Here is a 9,985-nt window from a genome sequence, read left to right as displayed (position 1 = left end):
CACTGGGATGGCTTCTGCCCCCACATATCCGCTCCATAGATCCCCCCAGGATGGCTCTGCCCCACAGATCTGCCCCATAGATGGCACTAGAATGGCTCTGCCCCACAGATCCACTCCATAGACCCCCTCAGGATGGTTCTGCCCCACAGATCCGTCCCATAGATGGCACTAGAATGGCTCTGCCCCACAGATCTGTCCCATAGATGGCACTAGAATGGCTCTGCCCCATAGATCCGCCCCATAGATGGCACCGGGATGGCTCTGCCCCATAGATCCGCCCCATAGATGGCACCGGGATGGCTCTGCCCCATAGATAACCCCTCCCCTCTCCTTCCCCCCACAGATCCCCCCCGCCCGCCATGCCGCCTCTCCGCGCCCCACACCTCCTCCTCCTCCTCCTCCTCCTCCTCCTCCGCCCACAACTGCCGCCTCCTCCGCCCCCCACGCCCCCCAAGACGCCCCCCACGCCCCCCAAGATACCCCCCACGCCCCCCAAGACGCCCCCCACGCCCCCCAAGACACCCCCCACGCCCCAAACGCGCCCCCCGCGCCCCCCAAGACGCCCCCCCCGGCTCCAGAAATGCCCCCCACGCCCCCCGAGACGCCCCCCGAGACGCCCCCCACGCCGCCCCCACGCCGCCCCTCCCCCCTCGGACGACTACCTCTACACCTCCCCGGACGGCGACCGCCGCCGCCTGGGCCCCACGGTGACCACGAGCACCGGCGCCGTCGCGGCACTTTGGTCCCCGCGGGACCCCCGGGGACGACGGCCGCCGCCTTTTTGGGGATCCCCTACGCCGTGCCCCCCCTGGGCCCCTCCGCTTCCAGCCCCCCGTGGCCCTCCGTCGGCCGTGGGTCGGGGGTCCGCGCGGCGGACGCGCAGCCGTTCGCGTGCTACCAACCCATGGACACCACGTTCCCCGGCTTCGGGGGCTCGGAGATGTGGAACCCCAACCGGAGATGAGCGAGGACTGCCTCTACCTCAACGTGTGGACCCCCGCGCGGCGCCCACGCGGGGCCGCGGTGCTCGTGTGGATCTACGGGGGGGGCTTTTACAGCGGCGCCGTGTCGTTGGACGTTTACGACGGCCGTTTCTTAGCGGCGGCCGAGGGGGCGGTGGTCGTGTCCATGAATTACCGCGTGGGTTCGTTGGGGTTTTTGGCGCTGCCGGGACGGGGCGGACGCTCCGGGGAACGTGGGGCTGTTGGATCAGCGTTTGGCGCTGGAGTGGGTGAGGGAGAGACGTGGCGGGGTTCGGGGGGGGACCCCGAAACGGTGACGCTGTTCGGGGAGAGCGCCGGCGCGGCGTCCGTGGGGCTGCATCTGCTGTCCCCACGGAGCCGCCCGTTGTTCCGGCGCGCCGTGCTGCAGAGCGGCTCCCCGAACGGCCCGTGGGTCACCGTGGGGGCGGGCGGAGGGGCGGAGGAGGGCGGTGATGCTGGGGAGGGCCGTGGGGTGCTCGGTCTCGGGTGGGGCCGGGTCGGAAAACGACACGGAGCTGTTGGGATGTTTGAGGGGAAGGATCCGGCCGAGCTGCTGCGGGGGGAGGCGGTGGTGTCGCCGCAGCACAAGCGTGTTCCGCTTCGCCTTCGTGCCCGTGGTGGACGGGGACTTCTTGGCCGATAGCCCCGAGGTGTTGTTGGGGGAGGGGGGGAGGGGGAGGCGGGGTGGGGGAGGGGAAGGGGGGGGGAGGGGCGTGGGGGGGGGGTGGGGGGAACGGGGGGCGGCCGGTGGCCGTGGGGACGGGGGGGGGAAGGGGGGGGCGGAGGGGGGGCGGAGGGGGGGGGGTGGGGGAGGGGAGTCGGGGGGAGGGGGGGGGGGGGGATTGGGGGTGGGGGGGTGGCTGGGGGTCCTGGGGGGGTGGCTGGTGGGATTGGGGGGGTGGCTGCGGGGGTCCTGGGGGGGTGGCTGGTGGATTGGGGGGTTGGTTGGGGGGTCCTGGGGGGGGTGGTTGGGGGTCCTGGGGGGGTCGGAAGAGGGGATTGGGGGTGGGGGGGGTGTCCCGGTGCTCCCCGGTGGGGGTCCTGGGGCTCTCAGTGGTCCCGGTGGTGGTCCCAGTGCCCACGGTGGTGGTCCCAGTGGTGGTCCCAGTGCTCCCAGTGGTCTCAGTGGTGGTCCCAGTGGTGGTCCCAGTGGTCTTGGTGGTGGTCCCAGTGCTCCTGGTGGTGGTCCCAGTGGTGGCCCCAGTGGTCCCAGCGGTCTCAGTGGTGGTCCCAGTGCTCCCAGTGGTGGTCCCAGTGCTCCCAGTGGTGGTCCCAGCAGTCTCAGTGGTGGTCCCCAGTGCTCCCGGTGGTGGTCCCAGTGGTGGTCCAGGTGGTCCCAGTGGTGGTCCCAGTGCTTCTGGTGGTGGTCCCAACGGTGGTCCCAGTGCTCCTGGCGGTGGTCCCAGTGCTCCCAGTGGTGGTCCCAATAGTCTCAGTGGTGGTCCCAGTGCTCCCGGTGGTGGTCCCAGCAGTCTCAGTGGTGGTCCCAGTGCTCCCGGTGGTGGTCCCCAGCAGTCTCAGTGGTGGTCCAGTGCTCCCGGTGGTGGTCCCAGTGCTCCCGGTGGTGGTCCCAGCGGTGGTCCCGGTGGTCCCGGTGGTCCCGGCGGTGTTCCCGGCGAGGTGGAGGTGCTGCTGGGCGCGGTGCGGGACGAAGGCTCGTACTTCCTCGTGTACGGCGTGCCGGGTTTCGGCAAAGACAACGAGAGCCTGATCAGCAGGGAGCAGTTCCTGGGGGGGGGTCCGCATGGGGGTCCCCCACGCCAGCGAGCTGGCGGCCGAGGCCGTGGTGCTGCACTACACGGACTGGCTGGACGCCGACAACCCCGTGAAGAACCCGCGAGGCCCTGGACGACATCGTGGGGGACCACAACGTCGTGTGCCCCCTCATGGCCTTCGCTCAGCGCTGGGGGGGCCGGGGGGGCACGGTTGTACGCCTACCTGTTCGACCACCGCTCGTCCACGCTGCTCTGGCCCCCCTGGATGGGGGGTCCCGCACGGCTACGAGATCGAGTTCGTGTTCGGGATGCCCCTCGATCCCGGCAGGAATTACACGGCCGAGGAGGGGAGATGAGCAGGAGGATGATGAGATACTGGGGGAACTTCGCCAGGACCGGGTGAGGGGGAGGGGAGGGGATGGGGGGAGGGGAGGGAGGGGAGAAATGGGGGAGGGGAGAGGAGGAGATGGGGGAGGGGAGGGAGAGGAGGGAGGGGAGGGAGGGGAGATGAGCAGGAGGAGGATGAGATACTGGGGGGAACTTCGCCAGGACCGGGTGAGGGGGCAGGGGAGGGGGTGGGGGGGGGAGGGGAGGGGAGAAATGGGGGGCGAGGGGAGGGGGGAGGGGAGAGGAGGAGATGGGGGAGGGGAGGGGGAGATGAGCAGGAGGATGATGAGATACTGGGGAACTTCGCCAGGACGCGGGTGAGGGCGGAGGGGACGGGGTGGGGGGGAGAGAGGGAGGGGGAGGGGATGGGGGAGGAGAGAGGGAGGGGAGGGGAGGGAGGAGGAGGGGAGGGGGAGATGAGCAGGAGGAGGATGAGATTACTGGGGGAACTTCGCCAGGACCGGGTGAGGGGGGGAGGGGGAGGGGGGTGGGGGGGAGAGAGGGTGGGGGAGGGGAGAAATGGGGGGAGGGGAGAGGGAGGGGGAGGGGAGAAATGGGGGGGAGGGGAGGGGAGGAGATGGGGGAGGGGAGGGGGAGATGAGCAGGAGGAGGATGAGATACTGGGGGAACTTCACCAGGACCGGGTGAGGGGGGGCAGGAATTGGGGGGGGGAGGGGAGAAATGGGGGGGGAGGGGAGGGGGAGGGGGAGAAATGGGGGGAGGGGAGGGGGGGGGGAGGGGAGGGGAGGGGAAGAGGAGGAGATGGGGGAGGGGAGGGGGAGATGAGCAGGAGGAGGATGAGATACTGGGGGAACTTCGCCAGGACCGGGTGAGGGGGGAGGGGTGGGGTGGGGGGGAGGGGAGAAATGGGGGGGAGGGGAGGGGGAGGGGAGAGGAGGAGATGGGGCAGGGGAGGGGAGAGGAGGGGAGAAATGGGGGGGAGGGGAGGGGAGAAATCGGGGGGGAGGGGAGGGGAGGGGAGGGGGAGATGAGCAGGAGGGATGATGAGATACTGGGGGAACTTCGCCAGGACCGGGTGAGGGGGAGGGGAGGGGGTGGGGGAGGGGAGGAGATGGGGGGGGGGAGGGGAGGGGAGAAATGGGGGGGGAGGGAGGGGGAGGGGAGAGGAGGAGATGGGGAGGGGAGGGGAGGGGGAGATGAGCAGGAGGATGATGAGATACTGGGGGAACTTCGCCAGGACCGGGTGAGGGGGAGGGGAGGGGGTGGGGGAGGGGAGGAGATGGGGGGGGGGGAGGGGAGGGGAGAAATGGGGGGGGAGGGGAGGGGGAGGGGAGAGGAGGAGATGGGGGAGGGGAGGGGAGGGGGAGATGAGCAGGAGGATGATGAGATACTGGGGGAAACTTCGCCAGGACCGGTGAGGGGGGAGGGGAGGGGGGGGAGAAATGCGGGGGAGGGGGGGGAGAGGAGGGGGAGGGGAGGAGATGGGGGAGGGAGGGGAGGGGAGATGAGCAGGAGGAGGATGATATTGGGGGACCTTTTCCAGGCTTCCCAGTGACGCATTAATCCCCCTGACCCCGTTGTCCCCATTGACCCCCACTGACCCCATCACCCCCATTTCCCCACTGACCCCCCCCCACTGACTTCTGACTGACCCCCGACCCCTCTCCTGACCTCTGACCCCGCAGGGACCCCAACGGGGGGGCAGTGGGGGGCCCGGCGTGGCCGCCCTATACTCCATCGGGGCAGCGCTACGCCCACCTGAACGCGCGACCCCTTTCTGTGGGGCACGGCCTCCGAACCCAAATCTGCGCCTTCTGGACGCGCTTCCTGCCCAAGCTGCTCAACGCCACCGGTACGGGGTCCTGTGGGGTCCTTATGGGGTCAAGGGGGGTCCTGTGGGGCCAAGAGGGGTCCTATGGGGTCCTTATGGGGTCAAGGGGGGTCCTGTGGGGCCAAGAGGGGGTCCTATGGGGTCCTTATGGGGCCCTTATGGGGTCAGGAGGGTCCTGGGGGGTCCTATGGGGTCAGGAGGGAGATAATAGGGTCCTGGGGGGTCCTATGGGGTCAAGAGGGGGTCTATGGGGCCAAGAGGGTCAGGAGGGTCCTGGGGAGTCCTATGGGGTCAGGAGGGGGATAATAGGGTCCTGGGGGGTCCTATGGGGTCAAGAGGGGGTCCTATGGGGCCAGAGGGGGTCAGGAGGGTCCTGGGGTGTCCTATGGGGTCAAGAGGGGGTCCTATGGGGTCCTTATGGGGTCAAGGGGGGTCCTATGGGGCCAAGAGGGGGTCAGGAGAGTCCTATGGGGTCAAGAGGGGGTCCTATGGGGTCAAGATGGGGTCCTATGGGGCCAAGAGGGGGTCAGGAGGGTCCTATGGGGTCCTTATGGGGTCAAGAGGGGTCCTATGGGGCCAAGAGGGGGTCAGGAGGGTCCTATGGGGTCCTTATGGGGTCAAGAGGGGTCCTATGGGGCCAAGAGGGGGTCAGGAGGGTCCTATGGGTCAAGAGGGGGGTCCTATGGGGTCAAGATGGGGTCCTATGGGGCCAAGAGGGGTCAGGAGGGTCCTATGGGGTCAAGAGGGGGTCCTATGGGGTCAAGATGGGGTCCTATGGGGCCAAGAGGGGGTCAGGAGGGTCCTATGGGGTCAAGAGGGGGTCCTATGGGGCCAAGAGGGGGTCAGGAGGGTCCTGGGGTGTACTATGGGGTCAAGAGGGGGTCCTATGGGGTCCCTTATGGGGTCAAGGGGGGTCCTATGGGGCCAAGAGGGGGTCAGGAGGGTCCTATGGGGGTCAAGAGGGGGGTCAGGAGGGTCCTATGGGGTCAAGAGGGGGTCCTATGGGGCTAAGAGGGGGTCAGGAGGGTCCTATGGGGTCAAGAGGGGGTCCTATGGGGCCAAGAGGGGGTCAGGAGGGTCCTGGAGGGTCCTATGGGGTCAGGAGGGGGATAATGGGGCCCTATGGGGTCAGGAGGCGGATAATGGGGCCCTATGGGGTCAGGAGGGGGATAATAGGGTCCTGGGGTGTCCTATAAACTCCTATGGGGTCAGGAGGGGGTCCTATGTGGGTCCAATGGGGTCAGGAGGGGGATAATGGGGTCCTATGGGGTCCCAAATCTGCGCCTTCTGGACGCGCTTCCTGCCCAAGCTGCTCAACGCCACCGGTACGGGGTCCTATGGGGTCCTTATGGGGCCAAGAGGGGGTCAGGAGGGTCCTGGGGGGTCAGGAGGGGGATAATGGGGTCCTGGGGGGTCCTATGAACTGCTATGGGGTCAGGAGGGGGATAATAGGGTCCTGGGGGGTCCTATGGGGGTCCCAGATCTGCGCCTTCTGGACACGCTTCCTGCTCAAGCTGCGCAACGCCACCGGTACGGGGTCCTATGGGGTCAAGAGGGGGTCCTATGGGGCCAAAAGGGGGTCAGGAGGGTCCTGGGGGGTCCTGTGGGGTCAAGAGGGGGTCCTATGGGGCCAAGAGGGTGTCAGGAGGGTCCTGGGGGGTCCTGTGGGGTCAAGAGGGGATAATGGGGCCCTATGGGGTCCTATGGTGTCTGGAGGGGGATAATAGGGTCCTATGGGGCCAAGAGGGGGTCCTATGGGGTCCTTATGGGGTCAAGAGGGGGTCCTATGGGGTCCTTATGGATCAAGAGGGGGGTTAAGAGGGTCCTATGGGGTCTTATGGGTTCCTATGGGGTCCTGATGGGGCACTATGGGGGGTTCTGTGGGGTCCTGGGGGTCCTATAGGGTCAAGAGAGGGTTTATGGGGTCCTGTGGGGTCTTATGGGGTCCTATGAGGTCAGGAGGGGGTCCTGTGGGGTCAGGAGGAGGATAATAGGGTCCTGTGGGGTCCTATGGGGTCCCAGATCTGCGCCTTCTGATGCGTTTATTTTTCGGGGTCCCTCCCTTTTTAGGGTCCCCCTTCACTTTTTGGGGTCCCCCCCCTCATTTTATAGGGTCTCCCTCCTCCCTTTTCAGGGTCCCCCCCTCCCTTTTTGGGGTTCCCTCCCTCACATTTTGGGGTCCCCCTTCTCTTTTTTGGGGCCCCCCTCCACCTACAGACCCCTTCCCACCCTCCCCCATCTTTCGGGGTCCCCCCCTCACTTATTTTGGGGGTCCCACCTCCCCGCTTTTTGGGGCCCCCCTTCCCCTACAGACCCCTTCCCACCCTCCCCCATCTTTCGGGGTCCCCCTCTCACACTTTGGGGTCCCCCCTCCCTTTTTGGGGTCCCCCCTCACATTTTGGGATCCCCCTTCTCTTTTTTGGGGCCCCCCTCCACTACAGACCCCTTCCCACCCCTCCCCCATCTTTCGGGGTTCCCCCCCTCACACTTTGGGGTCCCACCTCCCGCTTTTTGGGGCCCCCCTCCCCTACAGACCCCTTCCCACCCTCCCCCATCTTTCGGGGTCCCCCCTCACTTATTTTGGGGTCCCACCTCCCCGTTTTTTGGGGCCCCCCTCCCCCTACAGGACCCCTTCCCACCCTCCCCCATCTTTCAGGGTTCCCCCCTCACACTTTGGGGTCCCCCCTCCCTTTTGGGGTCTCCCCTCACATTTGGGGTCCCCCTTCTCTTTTTTTGGGGCCCCCCTCCCCCTACAGACCCCTTCCCACCCTCCCCCATCTTTCGGGGTCCCCCCTCACTTATTTTGGGGTCCCACCTCCCCGCTTTTTGGGGCCCCCCTCCCCTACAGACCCCTTCCCACCCTCCCCCATCTTTCGGGGTACCCCCTCACTTATTTGGGGTCCCACCTCCCCGTTTTTTGGGGTCCCCCTTCCCCCTACAGACCCCTTCCCAGCCTCCATCTTTCGGGGTCCCCCCTCACTTATTTTGGGGTCCCACCTCCCCGTTTTTTGGGGTCCCCCTCCACCTACAGACCCCTTCCCACCCTCCCCCATCTTTCGGGGTTCCCCCCTCACACTTTGGGGTCCCACCTCCCCGCTTTTTGGGGCCCCCCCTCCCCCTACAGACCCCTTCCCACCCTCCCCCATCTTTCGGGGTCCCCCCTCACTTATTTTGGGGTCCACCTCCCCGCTTTTTGGGGCCCCCCCTTCCCCTACAGACCCCTTCCCACCCTCCCCCATCTTTCGGGGTCCCCCCTCTCACACTTTGGGGTCCCCCCTCCCTTTTTGGGGTCCCCCCTCACATTTTGGGATCCCCCTTCTCTTTTTTGGGGCCCCCCTCCACCTACAGACCCCTTCCCACCCTCCCCCATCTTTCGGGGTTCCCCCCTCACACTTTGGGGTCCCACCTCCCCGCTTTTTGGGGCCCCCCCTCCCCCTACAGACCCCTTCCCACCCTCCCCCCATCTTTCGGGGTCCCCCCTCACTTATTTTGGGGTCCCACCTCCCCGTTTTTTGGGGTCCCCTCCCCCTACAGACCCCTTCCCACCCTCCCCATCTTTCGGGGTCCCCCTCTCACACTTTGGGTCCCCCCTCCCTTTTTGGGGTCCCCCCTCACATTTTGGGATCCCTCTTCTCTTTTTTGGGGCCCCCCTCCCCCTACAGACCCCTTCCCACCCTCCCCCATCTTTCGGGGTTCCCCCTCACACTTTGGGGTCCCACCTCCCCGCTTTTTGGGGCCCCCCTCCCCCTACAGGACCCCTTCCCACCCTCCCCCATCTTTCGGGGTCCCCCCTCACTTATTTTGGGGTCCCACCTCCCCGTTTTTTGGGGCCCCCCTCCCCCTACAGACCCCTTCCCACCCCTCCCCCATCTTTCAGGGTTCCCCCCTCACACTTTGGGGTCCCCCCTCCCTTTTTGGGGTCCCCCCTCACATTTTGGGGTCCCCCTTCTCTTTTTTTGGGCCCCCCTCCACCTACAGACCCCTTCCCACCCTCCCCCATCTTTCGGGGTTCCCCCCTCACACTTTGGGGTCCCACCTCCCCGTTTTTTGGGGCCCCCCTCCCCCTACAGACCCCTTCCCACCCTCCCCCATCTTTCGGGGTCCCCCCTCACATTTTGGGATCCCTCTTCTCTTTTTTTGGGGTCCCCCTCCCCCTACAGACCCTTCCCACCCTCCCCCATCTTTCAGGGTTCCCCCCTCACACTTTGGGGTCCCCCCCTCCCTTTTTGGGGTCCCCCTCACATTTTGGGGTCCCCCTTCTCTTTTTTTGGGCCCACCCTCCCCCTACAGACCCCTTCCTACCCTCCCCCATCTTTCGGGGTCCCCCCTCACTTATTTTGGGGTCCCACCTCCCCATTTTTTGGGGCCCCCCTCCCCCTACAGACCCCTTCCCACCCTCCCCCATCTTTCGGGGTCCCCCCTCACACTTTGGGGTCCCCCCTCCCTTTTTGGGGTCCCCCCTCACATTTTGGGGTCCCACCTCCCCGCTTTTTGGGGCCCCCCTCCCCCTACAGACCCCTTCCCACCCTCCCCCATCTTTCGGGGTTCCCCCCTCACACTTTGGGGTCCCACCTCCCCGCTTTTTGGGGCCCCCCTCCCCCTACAGACCCCTTCCCACCCTCCCCCATCTTTCGGGGTCCCCCCTCACTTATTTTGGGGTCCCACCTCCCCGCTTTTTGGGGCCCCTCTCCCCCTACAGACCCCTTCCCACCCTCCCCATCTTTCGGGGTCCCCCCTCACTAATTTCGGGGTCCCCCACCCCTCATTTTTCGGGGGGGTGGTTCAGGTCCTGCGGACGACGCTGGAGCGCGAATGGCGGATGGAGTTTCCACCGCTGGAGCGCATATATGGGGCGCTGGAGGACTCACTTCGAGCACTACAGCCGGCAGCCGTGCGCCACGCTGTGACCAACACCCGCACAGTGTCACCGTCACCAAACACCCGCACAGTGTCGCCCCACACCGTCACCAACACTGTCACCAACACCCGGACAGTGTCATCCACACCGTCACCCACACCCGGACAGTGTCACCAACACCTGGACAGTGTCACCGTCACCCACACCTGGACAGTGTCACCAACACCCGGGACAGTGTCACCCACACCGT

General features: G+C 66.7%; 1 protein-coding gene across 1 annotated transcript; it reads left to right on the top strand.

Annotated features, from left to right (window-relative positions):
- Nucleotides 1-359: 359 nt before the first annotated feature.
- On the top strand, nucleotides 360-9,784 carry LOC136047788 (acetylcholinesterase-like). The gene is given in 16 exon segments (XM_065735080.1): nucleotides 360-726; nucleotides 729-953; nucleotides 956-1,176; nucleotides 1,178-1,246; nucleotides 1,249-1,410; nucleotides 1,412-1,667; nucleotides 2,059-2,714; nucleotides 2,716-2,817; nucleotides 2,819-2,905; nucleotides 2,907-2,966; nucleotides 2,968-3,043; nucleotides 3,046-3,097; nucleotides 4,732-4,898; nucleotides 9,664-9,680; nucleotides 9,682-9,702; nucleotides 9,704-9,784. Coding segments are annotated over 16 exon segments (2,619 nt in total).
- Nucleotides 9,785-9,985: the final 201 nt, after the last annotated feature.

Source organism: Cyrtonyx montezumae, unplaced genomic scaffold, assembly GCF_038088225.1.
Source record: "Cyrtonyx montezumae isolate F1298 unplaced genomic scaffold, pur_monq_1.0 scaffold_181, whole genome shotgun sequence".
NCBI lineage: Eukaryota > Metazoa > Chordata > Aves > Galliformes > Odontophoridae > Cyrtonyx > Cyrtonyx montezumae.
This window is presented reverse-complemented; position numbering and strand designations above follow the sequence as displayed.